General features: G+C 42.3%; 1 protein-coding gene across 2 annotated transcripts in view; it reads right to left on the bottom strand.

Annotated features, from left to right (window-relative positions):
• Positions 1-7660: 7660 nt before the first annotated feature.
• NAA16 (N-alpha-acetyltransferase 16, NatA auxiliary subunit) overlaps positions 7661-23002 on the bottom strand; it is an 85631-nt gene continuing 70289 nt past the window's right edge. For both annotated transcript variants that reach the window (XM_075563018.1, XM_075563019.1), the window contains 7 exons: positions 17418-17631; positions 16520-16713; positions 15142-15250; positions 14630-14728; positions 14240-14383; positions 9428-9525; positions 7661-8986 (listed from right to left, as the gene is read on the bottom strand). In XM_075563018.1, coding sequence (XP_075419133.1) covers positions 8786-8986; positions 9428-9525; positions 14240-14383; positions 14630-14728; positions 15142-15250; positions 16520-16713; positions 17418-17631 — 1059 coding nt within the window. In that variant the 3' untranslated portion in view covers positions 7661-8785. The remainder of the gene's footprint in view (positions 8987-9427; positions 9526-14239; positions 14384-14629; positions 14729-15141; positions 15251-16519; positions 16714-17417; positions 17632-23002) is intronic.

Raw genomic sequence — 23002 nt, 5'->3', positions numbered from 1 at the left:
TTCTTAATAGAATAATAGAATAAAGCATCCATCCGTATACACTCTCAGCCTGTTCCCTGCTCCCCACAAGCTTTAGGCCGACAGTTTTAAGTAGATAAGCTAAACCACTGTTAGATTTTAAAAAGACATCAGGAGGTATTTGGGGTTTAAGGTTTAAAACATCACTCTTGATTGCTGTATGATATTCCATTGTTATGACTGTGCCGCGTGGTTTCTACCTGGTCTCCTACTCTTCTTATCTCCCTGTCTGTTGGTAGACATTTGCATCGTCCCCATGGGGCTTCTCTGAACTCCGCTGCCATCCACACTGGTGCCTTAGCGTGGCCTGAGGCAGGAGTCCAGCTGAAATCATTCTTTGACATCTGCCTACTCAATCCTTCCAGCTCCACTCGTTGAACTTGGACTTTTATTCCCCAGAGCTTGCTTGTTCCCTGTAAATCAACCAACCTTTCCAGGTAAACAAATGATTTTAAAGGAAAATGTAATCCTGCCCTAAAGGTCAGAGCAGTGTGATTTGCCACAAAATGAAAACTTACATGCAGAGGAAACCAAGCGCTATCACCCAGCTTCAGTGACTGCCGAACCTCCTACTTTGCTAAAGAGGGAGGTCAGCAAGTCCCTGGGGAGTCTTGGGGTTGGAGAGCCTCTCACCAAACTTGAGATGTCATAATTGGGATTATTAACTCCCCAAACCAAACTCACGCCCAGCCAATGGGTTTCTATTCAGAGTGACTGTTAGACAGGGGAGAACGGGCTCTGTGGATTTCCAAGACTAGAAATCATTATAGCAACAGACACCCTCCTCTTTCTCCTGTAGAGTGGCTGGTGGTTTCAAACTGCTCACCTTGCATTTAGTGACCAACGTGTAAGCAGTACGCCACCAGGGCTCCTTGGAAGGATTAACAGGGAGAGTTAACAAGGAAACACTTGTCTCCCTAAGCAATCTGATGTGAAGATGTAGCGCCAGCCCCCATGTCCCTTGACCCTTCTCTGCAGCACGGAGATTGCTAGGTGCCGCCCAGGCAAGCTGACTCACAGCGAACCCTATGTACAGCAGAAGGAAGCGCCGCCTGCTCCTGCGGGTTCCGTGGGCATGGGTTCCGGATCCAAGCAAGATGAAACCCTCGACAGCGCCAATCGGGTCTCCATGGATCGTGATGTCACCTGCTGGTCCAGCGGCGAGGAGTTTGGTTTGCCTTGCAATCCATTCCACACTTTTGGATCTTGATCAGCAAGTGCTTTAAGTCGTCCCGTTTGATCTTAAGTGTTTTGATGATAAACATGGGAGCGAGCCATAGTCCTGGGGGTGCCACCTGTCTCTCTATGACCAATAAGCCAGTTCACTTTCAGCAAGCAAGGATGTGTCTGCTGCTCCAATCCTGGGGCCGCATTCTTCTTCACATGAGAATGGTATGTGCTTCTCTGGTGGGTTGCTCAGCATGCAGACTGAGTCCGTATGATGAGAGGGCGCACACCTTTCCTGCTTTTAAAGTATGTCCTCCTTCTCTCCATACACCTGCCTCTTGATGCAGGTACAGGTTCTGCGTGAGCAGTTAACGGTTCTGGAATTCCCATTCTTCTCAGGGCTATTGATAGTTTGCTATGGCTTACACAGTGGAATGCCTTTGCGTAATCATAAAACACAAGCAAACATTTTTCTGGTATTCTCTGTTTTCAGCCAAGATCCATCTTTTATCAGTAATGGTATCCCTTATCCCTGGTTTCATGTCCTCTTCTGAATCCAGCCCGAACCTCTGGCACCTCCATGTGAATGGACTGCTGCGATTGCTATTGGACCATCTTCAGCAACATTTTACTTGCATGTGATGTCAATGATATGTTCTCTAATTAGAGCCTTTTGTCGGGTCCCCTCTCTTTGACTGGTGTACCATTAGCACACCAGTAATGGAAAGAATCTGGCCTTGGGAGGGAAACCAGCCTGAGCTGTTTGAATCTGGGCTCATCACTTATTGACTGAAAGTGGGAGAGTTACCCAGCCTCTCTGCACCCTGTTGGCTCAGTGGTTCATAAGACGAGGCAGAAATGATGGGGTGGTAGATGAGGTTGGGATGAGGTTCTCTCATAACCCAACACCACAGCCATCAAGTCAGTTCCAACCCATAGCAACACTTTAGGACAGGGTAGAGCTGACCCCGTGAGTTCCCCGGACTGTAAACCTTTATGGCAGTGGCTCTCAACCTTCCCAATGCCGCAGCCCTTTGACACAGTTCCTCATGTTGTGGGGACCCCAACTATAAAATTATTTTTGTTGCTACCTCATAACCGTAACTTTGCTACTATTATGAATCAGGCAACCCCTGTGAAAGGGTCATTTGACATCCATAGGGGTCGTGACCCACAGGTTGAGAAACGTTGCTTTACGGGAATAGCGTCATCCTCCGCCTGAGGAGCAATTGCTGGCTTCAAACTGCTGTCCTTGCGGTGAGCAGTTCAAGGACTAAGTTCTTTTGCCCCAAGGGCTACTCCCAAGCTTTTAAGACCCAGTCCCCAAGTAGAACCGGACCACTGTCTTGTGAACTCCATGATGCCACTTTACTTTGGTGACTCTCCAGAGGGGTCATGAGCCCCCAGGCCCAGGATCTTAGTCCCTCAAGGTATTTGGTTATGTCTAAATAATTTTCCTAACTCCCCGCCCCCCAGCATCGCCGCCCCACACCATCTGCTGCGCTATATTCATAGATATACCTTTCAGCAAGGATAGATACCCAGGTACACATAGCCTTGATCAAGCCTCTCTATGTCCCCCTCACCCTCTCACTCCTGTTCAGTCTGCACGTCATACGCAAGCATTGGCTCACAGATGACGATACTGCAGGATTGTGTCTGTAACAGTCTTTGCCTCTGTGGTTTTTAACTGTTTCCCCAGCAGCACTAGAGACGCTTAGGAGATTAGAGACGAGAGAGGAAGTGACTAGAAATGCAGAGCCTTGGGAGCTAGCCCTATCTCCACCTAGGTCTACATTTGATTTCCTTCTCTCTCTTTTCCCTGGACACACGGATGCTGGGAAAAATATAAAGGTATAAGGTCACCGCTGGCGTAAAATTTCCCGGCTAGAGCTAGTTTTAAATAACCAAATCTTGTATCCAAACTTGAAGTCACGACATCCGTCCGTTAAGAGGCATACACCAACAGTCACTCAGATGCCACTGGGTTTGTATCCTTTCAATATAAGCATTTGAAATTTTAAATATTGGCTGGAGGCTTGGTCTGGCTCTTCAGTTCAAGAAATGCAGTCAGTTCAAGGGACGCACCCCCGATCTGGGACGTGTGCTTACTGGCATAGAGGCTGGCTAGAGGCTCCGATCAAACTCCCACCCCATGTGCAGCGGGCTCTGGGAAGCGATTGCTTCTGAGGGTTCAGAATGTCATCACGAGCTTCCTTGCAGAGAAATAAGGATGAGCTTCACATGTCTATTAGACTAAAGAGGACAGCGCCAAGGTACAGAGTGCCTGCTGGCCGGGCCATGACCAGATGGCGCCCTCACTGTGTCCCCAATGTGGTGTTTCCTGTGCTTCGCTGCTGTCTTAGCTGAGCTCTGGAGAGAAACAAAATCAGCGTGCTTTATATATGAGAATGTATAGAGCCCAGTGCCAGCAGACCAACTCAGACTCACAGTGACCTTTCTAGTTTCGAGACTAAATCTTTAATGGAGACAGCCTCATCTTTTCCCCCATAGAGCAGCTGGTAGGTTTGAATCTCTGACCTCGTGGCTAATAGCCACAACCTAACTCAAAGTACCACCAGGGCTCCTTATAAATATATATATATTTCAGATCTGGGACATGTGCACACTGGTGAAGAGGCTGACTGGAATATGTGTGTGTGTGTACGGATACACACACACACACACACACACACAGTCTTGGTCAAGCCTCTCTGTATTCACACACATACATATACAGAGAGATTTCAAGGAAATGTCTTATGTGGTTGTAGAGGCTGTCAAGTTCCAAATCTGAGATCAGATGTCAGGCTAGAGGCTTTTTCTGACTCATGTAACTGCAGCGGCTGATGAACTCAAGATCGACTGGTCAGATGGCAGGCTGCTGGCTGCAGATGCAGATGAATAAGCCAAGGTTGGTAGGTAAAAGGGAAGGTGGCTTACTCACAGGCTATGTCACCCTGTAGGTCTGATGAAGGATACAATCAGAATGGCTGTATTCTGCACACTTCTTTTCACTGACTTGTGGTCTAGTTAAGCCGTTCTCAGGCAGTGATAATTAGTGAGGTAAGAATCTCTGTGAGGGCCTGTACGGGTTTCTGAGTTCCCCAGATGACTGCCCTGCCACACCTGCTGTGGAGCCACCAACTAGACTGCTCAGCTTAGTCACATCTCAGAGCCCCCAGGGGAGGTTCTGTGCAAAATCCTAACCCCTCCACCTATGATGGCTATACTCCCATTTGGGAATGGCTTTCCTTTGAAAATCAACTATTTTTTTCCCAATATGAAAGAAATTGTCTAAACAAGGGAGAAGCAGAGATGGGGAAGAGAAATACCAAGTCGCACAAAGATGCCCCAGGAGCAGCAGCTCAGAATGTTTCTTGATGCCATTTTCATGCCATTTTCGGGATTGGTTGTACGAGGCGTAGTTCTTGGCCCAGGCCATGTCTGCACTGACAGCTGCTGCTCCCGAAGTCTGCGGTTAGGTTTGGTGTCAACCTGCTGCACCTGTGGGAAGGTGTGGGTGGAGCCCAGCCTCAGTCGGAACCTAGTCGCATGGTATCGACTTAGGTTGTGACCTATTTCGGAGACACTGTGGAGGACAGGTCTCTTTCTCTTGCCCCTCTTCTTCCCACATGTGGCCTGTTGACCTGAGGAGCGGTAGGCACCCTGCCATGTTCCTGCCAGCCCTAGATCCATGCAGCCCTGCACCTCCTAGCTTCCTTCTTCACCTTCCTGAGCCATTGACTAGTGGCTGCAGGAGCCTGCAGAAGCCTCCAGTTAGCAGCTGACCCAGGGGCTTGAGTTGGACTTGGCTGGGCCACTTCCCTGATATAAATTTCTCTTGAAGATTCTTTCTTGGACATACATGACTATGGCAGTTACATGATCTCCCGTCAACTTGCGAAGGGGTGGAGTCTAACCTGTCAATCAGGTCGCAGCTTGGTGACTTCATTTTGGAGGTGCAAAGGAGATAAATAGCTCACTGGAGGACCGATACAGCCTCTGCTTTGACTATCTGTTTGATGTTCCTGTTGATGGACACATGGAGCTACACTGACAGAGCCAAAGCCTTGGAGCTGAAGGAGCCATGTGGAGACCCCTGCCAGTGCTGAGATTAATACCACTGCCACTGGATCCACAAGTCTTCCTACCCATTGGGATGTGATCTTCCTGCATTCGGTGTCATTGCGTATGCTGTGTGTCTGAAGAGGAACTTGTAGATTGTTATCAGGCATATGGGCTAATATCGGACTTATGGATTTGATCAGGACTGGGCTGGGCTGTTTTCTTAATTACTCTTTGATATAAACGTTCTCTATTATACATGAGCATCTCTGGATTTGTTTCTCTAGTCACCCGAACTAACACAATGACTGTCATTGGTTTTGTCTAGAAAACTCAGCCTAACCCAGTGGTCTTTGATTTTCCCAGTGGATGAGAGTAGGATTTTGGTGTTTCTCAGCATGAGGCCTGTTGCATCTGTACTCTTGGGACTTATTCTGGGCAGGCGCTATGCCAGGGAAGGTAGCTATGGAGGTCATAAAACAAGTGACACCATCCGACAAAGGTGCTTCACAACAGTGGGGAAATCCCACTAGTTTCTCAATCTCTTTTCCTACACACTTTACGAAGCCCCTTCGTAGAAAACAGAGAGCCCTTCTTACTTTTTAAAAAAATTTAAAGATCATTTTATTGGGGGCTCTTACAATTCATTATAGTCCATACATCAATTGTATCAGACATATTTGTACATATATTGCCATTGTTCTTTTCTAGACTTACTTTTTATTGAGCCCTTGGGATCAGCTTTTTCCCCCCTCCCTCTCCCCGCCACCGTCGTGGCCCCTTGATAGATGATCGGTGGTTACTATTTTCATATCTCACATCGACCGCGGTCTCCCTCTCATTTCTGTTGTTTTTCCCCCTGCGTGGGTGCGTGTGGTTATGTGCCAGTCATTGCGATCAGTTCCCTTTTCCCCTCCTCTCCCCCTACCCTTATTCTTTTAAAGGGGGTCCTGAGAGGATGTACACCCGAGTCCAGTACCCAGCCTGAAATTAAGAGGCCTCTCCAATGAAACATCCCACACTGACTGGTTTGACAATAGCCCTGAACCTAAAAGCTGCATCTGAGAATTTTTAATTATGGTAAGGTATATGTAGCAACTTATTTGCCATTTCAACATTGCTCACATAATTCAGGGACACCAATGATCCCTGCCATGTTGCTCAACTAGCTCCACTTTCCATTTCCAGATTCCCCACGACCCTGAACAGAAGCTCAATGTCTCCTAAGCAAAGATTTCATGTAAGGGGGAATTACACAGCACTTGTCCATTTTTCACTAATTCCACTGTTTTCAAACTTCACCCATTCCATAGCATAATCAGGACTCCCTTTATGGCTGAGCAGAATCCCATGATAGGCATGTACATTTCATTTCTTCATCTGTCGATGGACAGTTTCCACCTTTGGTGCATGAGATTTTAATTCCTATTGTTGCTGCTGTGGTGTGCCGTTGAATCGACTCCAACTGCGAGGATTACCATTTATAAGAGAACCAAGCGTAGCCCAGTCCGGAACCACCCTCACGATGCTGCTATGTTTGAGCCACTATAGCAGGTCACCAAATCAAATCAAGCTGCCGCGTGTCCATGAGCGAGACACAAGCTGCCACCCGCGCTTTGCAGCAGCATCTGAATGCATCTCTTCCGAGACAGATCTGCTCATTTCCTGGCAGTTCATGGCACATTCACTACTCTTTGCCAACCCCATAATTCAAGTGCAGATTCTTCTTTGTTTCTTTCTTATTCATTATTCAGCTTTTGTATGCATCATGAGGCTACTGAAAATTACCATGTCAGGACAGTAATATTGAGTCAGACCTTGCTATACTATGTAAAGAAGAAATGAGTACAATTTCAACAAATGGATACACATATACTTTGCCTGAAACAATTAAATCAAAAAAAATAAGCTCAGGCCAGTGTGTCTAGGAGGGCGGACAGAGACCGACTGCACACTGACTGATCTACCCCCAGGTTTCTGTCGGCGCTGTCCCATTCCCTCCTTCTAGAGCTTCTTCTGGGAAACTCGCACCTCACCTCTCACCCCCCCACCCCCCGGAACTCTGTGTGAACCTGATCCTTTTTAAAAGGCTGGTGTGGTAAGCACAATTTCTACATTAGTTACCATCAATTGCCACCTTTCAGATAAATCACACCTTGCTGAAAACAACGTGATGAATGATCTATCTGCCAAAATGTTTAACGTCAAAGTTGATTAACCTAAAATCATTAAAATTCTACAAAAAGAAATCAATGCCGTGACACCAGAAAATATCTGGCAGTTGGTCATGAGTGGGAATTACATTTGTTTATATGCTGCAAAGATTAAGATGTATAAGCTTTTATTCCCTCAAAGAAAAAAGCATTCTGAAAAAATACCATCAACACAACTACAAAGGCAAATAAGCAACTGTGTACAAAATAATTTATTACATCATTATATAGGTTGGCATTATATATACAGTGAAATTCAACAATTAAGAGTCTAATAGATTAGGGTATGGAAAATCATTTTAATTAGAATTTTTTGTCTAAATAGAATTTGTATTGCCACAAAGGGAAGAATTGATATTAGACATATTTACATAGTTCTGAAAGAAACACAAACATATTCAATGATTCCATAGCTGTTTTCTGTATGAGACAGGACAGAAAGCTAGTCCCCCCGCAAAAATAAAAATCATTGCTCAACAATACTAACTTTTAGTAGTTAAGGATAGTGTAAACTCTCATTTTGCTGAGGAATATAGAGATACGTGACTGTTCAGAGTAAGATGTTTGTTTCACTATCTTTTACATTCGGCCTCTTCTGCTACCTTGAAGCACATCTCTCAGCCACAAACTACCTGTTAACACTCAGAGCAGTTTAGTTAAGAAAGCATAATTCCTGCCTGTGAGACTGAAAGCTATTTAGAGCATGGCAATACATCTATCTGCCAGTTAAGTTCCATGATTGAGAGGTAAAACCAACCCTAACCCTGGGCCACCCAGAAAGTACCGCTGTGACGGAGGCTACAAAGAAGTGGTACAGCAGGACAAATTAAGGCAGAAAAGTGGACACACTAAATTTTAAATAACCTCAATCATCTGCCACGATGGGTTCTAGATTGTTTTTAACACACAGTTAACAACTTAAAACTAATGGGCTTGAAGTAAAAAGCAAGCAACTATAAGCAATCAAACAAACCAGTAAGACAGGGATCAAACCATGAATCCCAAAGAAAACCACATCGTGGCCCAGCATATAACTTATCTTAATGAGAATCAATACATGTATAGAAGTGACAGCGCCTACTGCGGTGTTTGCCACTCGGAAGCTTAGGGTAAAACCATACAAGGTAGAAACCTGGGATCTTAACAGATGTTTATAGAAACCAACCGGGTCGGGTAAAGAATAAAACAAGCTTACAGAACACTTCACTGAAAATTTTTATCCAACTATTTCTATATATATCAGAATGCACCCTGGGAAAAAAAAATCCTGACTTCTGGAATTCTGCCTCGGGTCTGGAAGAGCAAGCTTCCACGAGGCTTCACATTTCGTTCGCCAAAACATCATGGCTAACAGCTGCGTGGTTGAGCACTGCGCTCCGACTGTCGGCTTCGCTGGCGGCAGGCAGGAAGGCCGACGTAAAGGGAAACCGTCTGTGACAGGCCGCTCGGTACTCTTCGTACTGGGGGTGGCACTTCCCGAAGCTGCCGTCCAGCAGGGCCTCAGACACCTTTGTCAAAATCTAGGGAAAAGGGAGACATCCAAAAAAATGTAAAAGGATCCCTCTAACTGAAAGATGCCATTTGTTAATTCAAGAGAAAGCACAGGTTTCAGTCTAAATTAACTGCCTGTCCACAGGAAGTAATCACTTCAAAATAAGCGCACGAAAATTCAACTTTGTTAAAGCCTTAAATCAATAACAAAATAACCAGTAGAATTCTTAAAAACTGGCTTAAAAAAGTGCCCCTGCTAAACTGTGATCAGAAAGGGGACACGGGCCTCCTTAATCACACTCAGAGTGCTTCTGGTTGCAGTCTGTCACTCAGTTAACAACCCTTGGGCCAAGCCTCGGGCAGCAGCGGGGAGGGACCGTTTCATCTCCAGCAGTAACTGGGGGAGCTGAAGTTAAAGACCAGGCAAAACTGTGAAGAGCCCCTTAAGAATTATGTTGGTTAAATCTTACCTTTACGTTTTTATCTTTTATCGTTTCATCCAGTCTGGTAGCAATAGCAATTGCTTTCTCTTGCCTTGACTTATCCAGAAAATACATCATTTTAGCACCTGAAATATCGAAGTATTTTTAAATGAATGATCTCCAAATACTTATGTTTGACCTGATTTAACTGAGTAAACTATTTAAGTCACTGCTTCTCAACCTTCCTCATACCGTGACCCTTTAATACAGTTCCTTATGTTGTGATGACACCCCCCAACTATAACATTATTTTCGTTACTGCTTCATAACTGTAATTTTGCTACCGTTATGAATCAGGCAACCCCTGTGAGAGGGTTGGTCGACCCCCAAAGGGGTCGTGACCCTCATGTTGAGAACCGCTGACTTTAAGTGATGGACATCATGCTTCCAAGTGTTTGATCAGAGATGACCTTGGACCAGCTCCCAAAGCCAACCAAACTGCCAAATGGCTACCAGCCGAGCACTTTACCCACCGTGCCACAGGCACACCTTAGGGGCACCGGATAGTATTTATCACCACACAACTTCTCCAAATCAAGGCTTCTACTACCAGAACAGCTGGTGGTTAGGCCTTTCCAAGAAAACCAGTGATTTACCCACTTTAGAAAGGATCTAACTCAGGAATGTCAACAGGGGCTGCTCAAACAGCACTGACCCCACAAAGACAAAGCTGTAACAGAAGACCACCTGAGGAACTAACCATTGCCACACGGACAGTGGGAGGGACAAAGCTATATTTTTGCAGTTACAAAGCAAATAAGTCTTTAAAGCTTATTTATACTTTCCTGTAAATTACCTGCTATATATTTTATGCTCAATTTTTATTGGGCTTTTCTGTAAACTCTAATAGCTTGTGATGGTTAAAGTTCTCTGTCAACTTCTTTAGGCTATGATTCTCAGAGGTTTGGCAGAAACTATACAAGGGGCTTCAAAAATATTCATGGTTAAACAATTAAAAGATAATGGAGGGGGGAGGGGAGGTTAAAGGGGAGCTGATATCATGGAGTTCAAGAAGAAAGAGAATGTTTTGAAGAAATTCATTGTGGTACCAATTGTATAACACAGTTTGATGTGATTGAACAATGGAATGATATAATATCTGCATTACCTCCCAATAAAAAGGTTTTGGATGGATGGAAAGATACGTCTCCAACCTGTTGCCTGGCCCACAGATCTGGGACATGCCAGCCCTTACAATTAATTGCAAAAGCCATTCCCTCACAATTTTGTGAACCATATTTCCTTTCATAAATTTCTGTCTATACACATTTCATTGGTTTTGTTCCTCCAGACAAGCCAGATGGAGAGAGAGCTCTATGTATGAGGAGACTTCAAAAAGTTCACGGGAAATGTGCATTCTGAAAAACCTATGCTTGGATTTCAAAAGAATTTTGCACAAAAATAAATTCACACACGTCTGCAGAGAATCTGGTTTGAGGTATCACCTTGTAAAGAGCCTCTAGGTATCAGGCATCAAAGAATAAAAAAATCATACCAGGACCAGTGCTGAGAGTAGTGATACCGGGAGGGTGGAGGGAAGGAGGGGGTAGAAAGGAGTCAATTAAAAGGATCTACATATAACCTCATCCCTGGGGGAAGGGAGACATCAGACAGTGTAAGATATGATGAAATAATAATTTATAAATTATCAAGGGTACATGAGGGAGAGGGAAGAGGGGAGGAAGGGGCAAAAATGAGCTGATACCAAGGGCTCAAGTAGAAAGCAGATGTTTTGAGAATGATGAGGGCAACAAATGTACAAATGTGCTTGACATACAATGGATGGAAGTATGGATTTTGATGAGTTGTACGAACCCCCAATAATTATATATTAAAAAATAAACAAAAATAAACCATATAAACATGACACTAAAGAAAAAGAGCCTCTATCGGAGCAACATGAATTCAGCTAAAACTGAAACATGAGCAAACAAAATTTATAATGAAGCTTGGGTGGGAAAATGATGAAACCAGGATGCTTTACAAACATTTACGGGGACAAGGCCCCAAAGAAATGAGCAGTTTACAGATGGATAATTCATTTTCAGAAAGGATAAGGCAATACCAAAGATGAGGCCCAAAGTGTCAGGCCATCCACATTACTTTGTGAGGAAGTGATTCATCTTGTCTGCATTCTAATGGAAAGGACAGGGAACCACCACAGGTGTCTGCAGCAGCTCTGCTCTCCCCATTCTCACGGACAATTAAAGAGCTAACGTTCCATTCAATGGGTATCAGCACTGGTGTGTCTAGATCAGCCAGACATGAGCCACACTTTCAAAGAGCACTTTAAACAAGTGGGATAAGATTCTGAAGCCCTTCTTAGAAGAACTGTAGCAGGCGAGGAAACATGCTGCGGAAGACAAGCAGAGAGCAATGGTAACCCACAGTGGACGTGGTCCCATCCCAGCAACAGTAAGCTCAGCAAGAGCACAATGGCAGTCTGGGGGATGATCAATGCATTTCGCATGGAGAGCCCAAGAGGGTTCTGAGAAAGGTAGCTACAACTTTAGGCCAAGAGTGCCCAGGAAAACGTCATCAGGACAAAGCTCATCCCTGCTCATTCCTCTCATCAAACACCGGCGATCGTGTATGAGTTTCTGTGAAAAACCATAAGGCATGCCTTACAGCCCCGCTTGGGCTCCTTCCCGCTTCCATTTCCTAATCTCTACAACGCCTTACGGGGCATCCGTTTTCTTCTGTAATAATGTAGACAAGCCTGACTGCGATGGTCAGACTCCCAGGGCCCTTTGGTCTTTAGGGGTGTACACTAAATGGCTGGTATCATTACTAAGAAAGGCATCTTGAGCTTGATGAAGCTTATGCTTAAAAATAAGTGATTTAAAAATGTTTATCTTTTAATTATAATTTGCCACACTTTAAAGTCCCTTTGTATATTTGTTCTTTTATCAGTTAAATATCTTTAAATATGTTTTTCCAAATGATCTTTTAACTTTATGCTTTCATTTTTATATAGTGGAAATTATCTTTTCCTTAGAATTTCAAATGATACTTGGATAGGCATTGCCCACAATTATAAATATTTTCTTTCATTATCCTATATTCTTTTCTTTTTCATTATCCTACATTCGAAAAGAAAAATTCTTATCTCCACTTGCAACCAGTTAAGTGTTACAATTTTTCAGAGAATGAATTTCTCACCCATCGGTATCAGAACTGAAGTGTTTTCCTTATAATCAGAAAGCCTAGGTGAACATGGTTAACTAGTTTGCTTAAGTTCTAAGCAAAATTATGACATGTACTTTGTTCTGTCCCCAAATCCTTGTTCTACAGTCTTGGTCCAGTTTTAATTTATCCCATTGTTGTCATTTTGTGAATTTGAATACAATGCCTAAAATCCTTCCCATAGTAAGGCAGAATATAAATTCTCAAGGTAAAAAAATATGTAAAGTAATAAAAATATATTTAAAAAACCTGTAAAACCAAAACACCCAAAGGTAACCAACCACTAAAGCTTTAAAAAATAAGTATTTTGTATATTCAGTTCTGCATGCACATTATTAAAGTATACCTGTTATTATAAACCCTCTGAATAAATATAATTTTCAAAGACTACCTGATATTCTAAGGAGCCTGATGGTGCAGTGGATTAAGAGTTGGGCTACTAAGCACAGTGTCAGTGGTTCAAACCCACCAACCACTTTTTGCGAGAAAGATGAGGCTTTCTGCTTCCATTAAGAGTTTAGGCTTGGACAGCAGTCAGTGTAAAATACGAAAATAATTTATCAAGAGGTCACAAGGGTGGGAGGGAGATAAAAAAGAGAAGCTGATACCAAGGGGTCATATATAAAGTAAATGTTTAGAAAATAATGATGGCAATATATGCACAAATATGCTTGATACAATTGATATATGGATTGTTTGTTCTAAGAGCTGTAAGGGTCCCCAATAAAATGATCTTTACCCTTCCAGAGGATCTCCGGGAGTAGATGAGCCAGTCAGGATGCCATGTAGCAACAATGAAACATACAACTTTCCTCTAGTTCCTAAATTCTTGTCCCCTCCCCCTATCATGATCCCAATTCTACCTTGCAAGTCTGGCTAGACCAGAGGATGGACGCTGGTACAGATAGGAACTGGAAACACAGGGAATCCAGGACAGATGATCCCTTCAGGACCAGTGGTGAGAGTGGTGATACCGGGAGGGTGGAGGGAGGGTGGGTAGGGAAGGAGGAAGGGATTACAAGGATCTACATATGACCTTATCCCTGGGGGACGGACAACAGAAAAGTGAGTGAAGGGGGACGTCAGACAGGGCAAGATATGACAAAATAATAATTTATAAATTAGCAAGGATTCATAAGGGAGGGTGAACGGGGAAGGAGGGGAAAAATGAGGACCTGGTGCCAGGGGTTTAGGTGGAGAGCAAATGTTTTGAGAATAATGAGGGCAATTTAAAAAAAATCTTAAAAAAAATTTTAGGCTAGGAAATCCTAAGGAGAAGTTTTACTCTGTCCTACTGGGTTGTTGTGAACATGGAGTCTATTCAATGAGCCTGATACTCATGGGAATCCACCACTGCTTTTCCAAGGGTCTGGGCCAATTCCTTTTGGAAGCAAGCCAAGGAGAAGGGCGTTTGTTGACCACATCCTTGTAATATTTGGGTCTCCTTTTTGCAAACAATGCCAAGAACATTTTTTAGTGTGAAAGATCAAATGGTATGGTTGGTATGTATTTCCTTTTCTCTGAGAATTACTGAGGATACAAACCTTTTCAAATGTCTGCTTTTCATACAATTTTAACTTTTTCCATAAGCAACCTTGGGAGCTAAATACAAACCTGAAAGTAGATGCTGAAGAGAGGTAGCATTATGTTTGAGAAAATCCTCATTGAAACTTTCCAAGTCCTTGTTGACAAATATTTTCTGCATTTCTTGAGAGAGAACTTGATTAACAATGTCTGGAAGGTTACTATGATTAGACACTGTAAGATGAAAGCAATTGAATGTCTTGTTATTGTTGGTTTAATTTCTTTTAGCAATTCATTTGGTTTATCTTTGTATTGATTATTAAACTTGATATAGCTTACAGAATAAAGTACTGCTGTACCTTGAGAATCCATGTACATTCTAGTCTAAAAATGTGCTGAATTCTAGCACTGTTTTACCAGCATATTTAACTTACAGCTACATTTTCATTTAATCATACAAAAATACCTTTTTATACTTACCAGATTTAGAAAACTTAATCAAACATTCATGTAGCCATGGGTTATTACTGTTTATGGCAAAAGCTCGTTTGACAGACTGCAGCATCAACAGAAACTTTCCTGCATCAGAAAAAAAATCAATACTGATGTCTGTGATTGTCTTCACTTTGTCAGTCTCATCGAAAATCCATAACCAAGAGTTACCTTTGCTATAAAATTCCTAGGCAAAATTAAGAGCTACTTTTGTTATCAAAGATCAGTTTTATTTTCTAATGAAAAGTTTGGAAAAAAACATGAACGACTGCATCAGGTCCATATGCATGTACGGTCATTCAAAACAGTCTTAAAATGGATGTAATTGTACTATGCAAATTGTAAAGCAGCACAGGAGAGAGAAGAGGAACTTCTGTGGAAGTTAAAATAGGACTCTGAGAAATAGAAACTGGTCTGACTGACAAGGATTATCCTGAACATGGTCACTGATGTACTTACATAAGAACTTAAAACCAAACTCAATCCAAACTGTTCGTTACCTTTTCTAAAATATATTTCAAACGCTAATAGATGAGTGTCAATATTATCAGCGACAAGGTTCTTAAGAGGTATAAGGAATTTGATCGCCTCTTCTAGTGGATTTTCTACCTATTTTGAAACAAAAAGAAAAAAAATTTAAGTGGCTGTATGAGCAAAATCTTCCCCTATTATACTGCATAATTTAATCGGTTTCTTTTTATATAACCAAATAAGCAGCAAGATTTAATTTTAAATTATTTTAAACAATCTATAAAAGATACAAAGTATATAGACAATCCCTTTTTAAAAATGGAAACAGCTCTATTGTTTTATAAAATCAATATTATCTTATAAGAATCGAAGAAAATACAGACAAGTATTCCACATACTTGAGATGATATAACAAGTACAGTCTAGAATACTACAAACATCTAAAATAATAGGACAAATGTAACAGCACCATGTAACTGAGGGAAAAAACTACGACAAATTTAAACACTTACATTTGATTAATAAATCTGAAAGCTAAGTATTTCTCTAAATCTGAGCCCTCAATATCTGACACTTTGAGAAAAATCTAGAGATGAAGTTAATGTAGCAGACACTGTCCTGCAGCTCAAAAGACAGAGCTGCAGTGAGCTAAAATCTATTCTACAGCACACTGCGCGAGTAAGAACAAAATGCCGCTCTCATTTTTAACAGGTATTCGTTTTCTATTGCTGCTTTAACAAACTACCACACTGAGTGGCTTATAGAGTTCTGGAGGGTAAGCATCTGACATGGGTCTCACTGGTTGTGCCCATCTAAATGTTGGCAGGAAGGACTATGTTTCTTTCTGGAGACTCCAAGGGAGAATTCACTGTCCTGTCTTTTCCAGCTTCCAGTCTGCCTGCATTCCCTGGCTTGTGACACCCCCCCCCTTTCTCTCTCTCTCTCTCTCTCTCTCTCTCTCTCTCACACACACACACACACACACACACACACCCTTCCATCTTCAGATCCATCAGCAGGTTGAGCACTTCTCACACGGCATCAGTCAGACCCCTTCTTACTCTCCCACTTCCAAAGCCCCTAGTGGTTACACTAGGCCCACTTCCCAGGCTCAAGGTCAGCCGATTAGCAACCCTTCTGCCCGTAAGTGAACATGTCCGTAGGTTTCAGGAATTAGAAGTGGGATTTCTTTGGTGGCTACTGCTCTGTTAGCACAACGAGAAACACCTCCGCAGACTGTGTACTAGCAAGCATGGCCTAGTATCCCTCAGAGGTGATCTTAATGACCTGAAAACACTGAAATGGCTTCTGATTTATCGACTTAAATAAATCGTATGTATATCCAACACTGCACCCAAAGAACATAAATTTTACCAAACAACATAAGGACAGTTAAACTCATCCCACCCTTTCTAATCTTTCGGGGATAAACTCTTCCGTGAGACCACTGGCTTCCTCCTCTTCCTCGTCTCTTTTTTTCTTTTGGTTCTTCTGCTGCCGCTCCCTTTCTGCGTGCTTTCTCTCTTCTTCCAGCTTAGCCTTTTTCTGAGCTCTTCTCTGCTTGCTGAGCATTTTCTTCAATTCTTTGGCAGACAGGTTTTCTATAAACAGCCAAATGAACCAAAATTCTCGTTAAAGAAGTGTTTCCATTCTTCCACAAACTCTTTGAAATTATCTCAGAGTATAATTTCTGGGAGAGGCAACTATACAAATGTTTTTAGAAAATGCATCCCCAGTGATTAGCACAAAACCTGTAAAATGGGCTAATATCACCAATGATCTTCTTGTACGATTTCAAGTCTAAGTGAGAGGACACACATACACATACAGCCACTGTGGGCTCTACACAACGTGAGAATATTAGTAATAAAAGAACGCAAATCTACCTCCAATGCTACTCATTTCTTAAATAGCCGCAGACGTTAACATTCTCCAAGCAATCTTATTTTCAATAAAGTAGTTTCTAGAAGGTGTGAGGAGACTCTTCCCTAAGCCATTTTCATTTACAATTGAAAACAAAAGAGAGGATAGGAACCCAGCACAGAGACCCTGCCATTTTCCCTGACTTGCTCTCACTGACGGGACAATAAGAACGACCACTAGTCACTTCACCCAATGATTCAAAAGTGCAGCGACAGGTAAGCCCACGTGGTTTAAGTGTCCCACACTTTCTTGCTTTAGCATATCGTTTCTAATTTTGTCTCATGTCATCTGACATTGGATCACACATAAATGAGTCTGAAGTATAGTGTTTCTAGTATATATAATATATACATATATTTTACACAAATTATTTTTCAGTTACCTGAGTTTATTTCTTGTTGTTTGTTTTCGTCGGTTAAAGGATTATCATACAATTTCAAGTATATTTCAATGGCTGATCTAGCAGCTTTGAAATAGAAGGCATGTCTTCTGAGAATATCTTCTAACCTCAGAAGGTCAACATAGGCACGAAGGGTCATTTTTCTCATGCAGTATGTATGGAAGTCAAACTGATCATCAGTTATCTCAAAAAAATGCTTCAAAACAAAACCACAAAATTATTCCTTACATTTATGTCACAGCGTCTACTTTTGAACAGAAAATTGTAAAAAGCCTAAAGAACAATTTAAATAATCACAACTGCCCTGTCTGGTGCTGAACACTCTGAAAGACACCCAGCTCTTTGCATCCAACTTCCGTTTCTCTTCTTACAGTCTGTGCTTAGTCCCTACAAACAGCGGTTCTCAACCTGGGGGCCGCGACCCCTGGGGGGGTCTAACGGCCCTTTCACAGGGGTTGCCCGATGCATAACAGTAGCAAAATTACAGTGATGAAGTAAATAATGTTATAGTTGGGGGTCACCACAACATGAGGAACTATATTAAAGGGTTGTGGCATTAGGAAGGTTGAGAACCACTGCTGTAAACCATGTTTTGTGGCGATGCTCAGCTTCCACATAATAACTCAGACGATCAAGTTGTTTTTAAACCTGGAAATTTGTAATATATCAGTATTTTTATGCTAATGAAACACTTTTCTTTGTGTTTCCTAAAAACCTGCATGGCAGAGTTTTACGAGCAGCTCTCAATGCAAGGTGAACACATGTAGGGTCACACTAAACGTTTACAGAGAGCGCGTCTTGGGAACGTGCTCATCGTGGCCCCGCTGGCTGGCAGAGGACCTACACTAGGCAGGCATTCAACAAGCACACTCCTTGCAACAAGAACTATAAGCTGATTCTGTAGCACACGGGTTTGTACATTTTTCAAATTTCTTATGAGTCTCAATTACTGAACCGAAACTAGGAAAGACGAAATCTGTACAACCATTTCTAAGGATACGCATACATGCCGACAGACCTTCTAAACCATGAACTGCTACCCAACAATAGGCCATCTGCTCCAGAAAGAGGCTGACATTCTTACTCTGGAGTCACATTCTAGAAGACAATAGCTTGATCTTTTGCATGGGCTCAAAGTTCTCATGGAATTCTCAAAGGACCCATGACACCAAAAAAGGGTGACAACTAACATGGAAAGGAGAACACTGACCCCACCACCCAAGAAAGCAACGTTACCTTTGTATTTTCCATGTATTTAAAGCTCTCTGGTCTTTATTTCCTAATGTTAGCCCCTCCAAATACCAGAGAAAAGTGGCGGATTCCAAGACCAATATGGGCCAGGCTTCTCCTATGCTTCACCTTCCTTGCGTTTTGGGGTCTACTAACTCGTTATGCAGTGGACATATTCATAATTGTCCAGTATCACTCGATAATTTTAGTTTTCTTGGTAAATAGAAGAAATCCTTGGATGAAGCAAATAGCTAAAATATTAACGTTCAGCAAGATGTTAAGCTGTTAAGTGAAAGACTCAAGGTTTGAGTCTACTCAGATGCACCTCAAAAGAAGGCGATCCACTTAAAAAACCCTGCCTTGGAAAGACTGTGTACACAGTTCTCTGACACACACAGGAGGGCCATGAGTCAAAATCAACTCGATGACAACTGGTACAGGTGGAAATTGGAAACACAGATACCTGCAATCACATTAAGTACCTGAGATTAAGAGAAAGTTAGAGCTAAGAAGAATGACAGCACAGCGTGCAGAGGGAAAGACATGGAAGGCAAACAGTTCATTGAGTTTATACTCATCACGTCAGCGCTCGTGCCTCAGCGATGTTGCATTTCAAGACGGCAATTACTCGCCATCGCTAAGTCAAACCAACTTACAAACAATTAAACTTGCTTTTATTTTTAAAAATCATAAAGCTAACAGTCGTTTTCCTGGGTGTAAGTAAAGTTATATCTACACACGAATGTCTTCAAATTCAGTACAATTAAAGGAAAAATGGCAGTGCTGGAAGTCCTAGGACACATGAGATGAACACATCTGAGACTTACAGGGCTCTTAGGCTGAAAAACATCTGTATGCGTAAAATGTCAGACACAAGCTTCAAGAAACAGCCCCAGCAGCATGGGTACACATTAATCCAAAGTTGAGCTTCAGATAAGATTTAAGAGGGGAGGGAGCCAAATGGAACCACAGACAATGAAGCCTCTTTGTCAGTAACAGCCCACAGGCTGCCTCTCTCCAGTGGATGTCTTCCATACACAGGGGGCCAACTCACCCGCTTTGCCCAAAGCTATCCCAGTGTGGCCCCTGACAGCTCTGCATACTGGCAATCCCCCACGTCCCAGGCAAATTTGAATGGCTAATTACCCAACAGTAAGCTAAAGAGCAGTGCATAGGACACAACTGAATTAAATTATGGGGGAGAGGTAACTGCAGTTATAGATTATTAATACTTTTGCTTTGGGAAGAAATGGTATACTGTAGAATTCTACAAATAAAAAGAATTAAAACATCGTGGGTTGTGAACAGGTGGCCATCTAGCTCAGAAGCAATAAAGCCCAATGGAAGAAGCACACCAGCTGGTGCGATCACGAGGTGCCAAAGGGACCAGGTATAAGGCATCATGCAAAAAAAAAAGTATATATATGTGTATGTATATATATAGATATACATATACATATATACACACATGTACACACACACACACACACACCATAGTGAATGAAGGGAGAAGTGCAGAGTGGAGACCCAAGGCCCAAGTGTTGACCACTGGAGATCCCCTCATAGAGGGGTTTAGGAGAGGAGATGGGTGCGAGGTAGTACTGATGAAGAACACAGCTTTCCCCCAGATCCGGGATGCTTCCTCCCCACAACTACCATGATCTGAATTCTACCTTGCAGGACTGGATAGGGCAGAGATTGTACACTGGTGCATATGGGAGCTGAAGGCACAGGGATTCAGGGTGGATGATACCTTCAGGACCAAGGGTGTGAGGGGCAATGCTGGGAGAGTGGAGGGTGAGTGGGTTGGAAAGGGGGAACTGATTACAAGGATCCACATGTGACATCCTCCCGGGGAGATGGACGGCAGAGAAGGGGGGAAAGGGAGACTCCGGATAGGGCAAGATATGACAAAATAACAATCTATAAATTATCAAGGGCTCATGAGGGAGGGGGGAGCAGGAGGGAGGGGGAAAAAAAGAGGACTTGATGCAAAGCGCTTAAGTGGAGAGCAAATGCTTTGAAAATGAGGGCAAAGAATGTATGGATGTGCTTTACACAATTGATGTATGTATATGTATGGATTGTGATAAAAGTTGTATGAGCCCCTAATAAAATGTAAAAAAAACCAAAACATCTTGGGTTGATGTTTTTTTAAACTTTTTTGGGGGGAGCACACCTACAGATACAGAGGAAGTTACAAAGGTAGTAGAGACCCACCCCACCCCCCATCCCCAGATTCTCCTGCAGGCTGCAGCCCATGTAACTGTAGTACAATAGCAAAGCCAAGAAACAAGCATTGGTGTGATGGTATGGATCTACATAATTTTATCATGTGTACATTCGCAACCAATACCACAACCAAGATACAGAACCATCCCATCCTCACAACGATGTCCTAGTTATTGTCATGGGTTCCTTTGTCCGGACCACATAAAACATGCTGGAGAACACACACGAGAACGCTACTTTGCCTGCACGTTGGCCAGACTGTGGTGCTGCTGGGCTTGCTGCAGACAACCAGGAGTCCACACCGTAGCATAAAGCCCCCAGCTTTACCACTGTTCTCCCTCATCTGGAAACACGAGTTCGTTCTTTCTTTCTTTCAGGGGAAAGGAGCAATTAATGCCTCTAGGATTTACTCAAGTTATCAAAATTAAGCGGAATCACAGTAAAACAGTCCTAGACGAGAACAAGCCACCACCAGCTGAAGAGCAAAATCTTCGGTTTTCTGTTCTGACTCAGATTCTAGGTGCAAACTACCTCTCCAAGTTCTCGGATAAGACATAGAAATAGAAACAGAAAAGAAAAAAACGCTATACTTAAATCAAGCAGGGTAACAGGGAACTCGAGCTCTAAATCTATGGAATCTATCAGTATAAAGCACCTGTCAATTTGATAAAGATTAAGATGCACCAGAAAACAGTTATGACCTTCCTATAGTTTTCATGTATCATGAAACTAAAATCACATCAACATGCTTCAGAAATATGTCTTGGTTGCCTGTCCTGCTTTGGCTATAAATCGACCCACTAAGATGATGCAAAACCAAGTGCCTCAAGTCTAATAGTGAAAGAAAAAGAATTCAGTCCTTGAAAGACAAAAAAGAATTTGAAAAATTATTCTGAACACAAGTTTATATTCAGTATTTTGAGGAAAGCTGTCATTTAAGAAAATAAAATTCAAGTTCAAACATCAGATTGGTTTGGACTGCAACCTTTACAGTGTTTATCCACACAATCCTGTGAGGAGCAAGGTGAAGGCAGGAAAGGACTATGCGGAGTCATCCCAGAATTCTAAAGTTTCAAACCCACAAACCATCGGTGCCCAAGCTAAACCTACATTAGTGAAAGGGCTCTAAAAGAATCCCTAAAGGCAAAGGATTTAACTCCTAGTGTCTTCCGCTAGTTACTAAATAGAAGGGAAACTAAATGAATGTGAATCGAGCTTTATTTTTGAAAGGGGCTCATTTTCTAACTAAAATTTAAAATCCAGGCACAAAAGTAACTCTCATAGATACCTATCACAACAGAGCTTTGAATTTCATAACCATTCCCAAATCCTGACAATTCTATTAAAATAAGGATTTCTTTTACTTTGTTAATTTTGTATGCAATTAATTTTAGAAGCACTAATCATGCAGTCAGCAAGTACTTAATGATCTTATCTGTATTAAGCTCACATATATTTCTATGTATAATTACCAAGCGATGTAAGTCTTACTTTCACTATATTCACTGTAAGAGGATTAGCTGAAAAGTGGTTTAACAGTCAGAGCAGATTCTTTTCTGGTTTATCTGTTTCTAGTTCTTCCTATTCATGATCATTAACAGAAAACTAACCAAAGGGAGCGAAACGTTTCTAGCAATAATTAAGTTAATGTGATGATTTCTGCCATGCTTTAATCTCAGATGGCCAATGAGTTCTGTCATTTTTTACTTCAAAAATGTTTTTGACGAAACTCATTGTAAGTCACGGTGACGTGAAGGTCACTTGGGCTGCGATCCAGCCTGGCGGGAAGTTCAACATTACCAGCAATTTCTGGGGAGAAAGACGGGCTTTCTACTCCTGTAAACAGCGACAGTCTCAGACACCCAGAGCGGGGTCACTATGAGTCAACAGGGACTCGATGGCAGTCAGTTTGCTTTGTCGTTTTTTTACACTAGAAGTACTTTATCTGACGTGATGGAATTGTATTCCATGCTACTCAGCCAACACTTTTGGAGATGCATAATCTCCATGAAGTTTAGTAATAGTTCAGCACTACTTATATTCTAGTAACTCTCAAAAGACGGTTGACAGAGAGTGCTTGGCCAGGGATGTCACTAGCCTGGTGG

This window comes from Tenrec ecaudatus, chromosome 11 (assembly GCF_050624435.1).
Source record: "Tenrec ecaudatus isolate mTenEca1 chromosome 11, mTenEca1.hap1, whole genome shotgun sequence".
Lineage (NCBI taxonomy): Eukaryota > Metazoa > Chordata > Mammalia > Afrosoricida > Tenrecidae > Tenrec > Tenrec ecaudatus.
The sequence above is the reverse complement of the archived record's forward strand: the minus strand, read 5'-3'. Positions and strand labels throughout refer to the sequence as shown.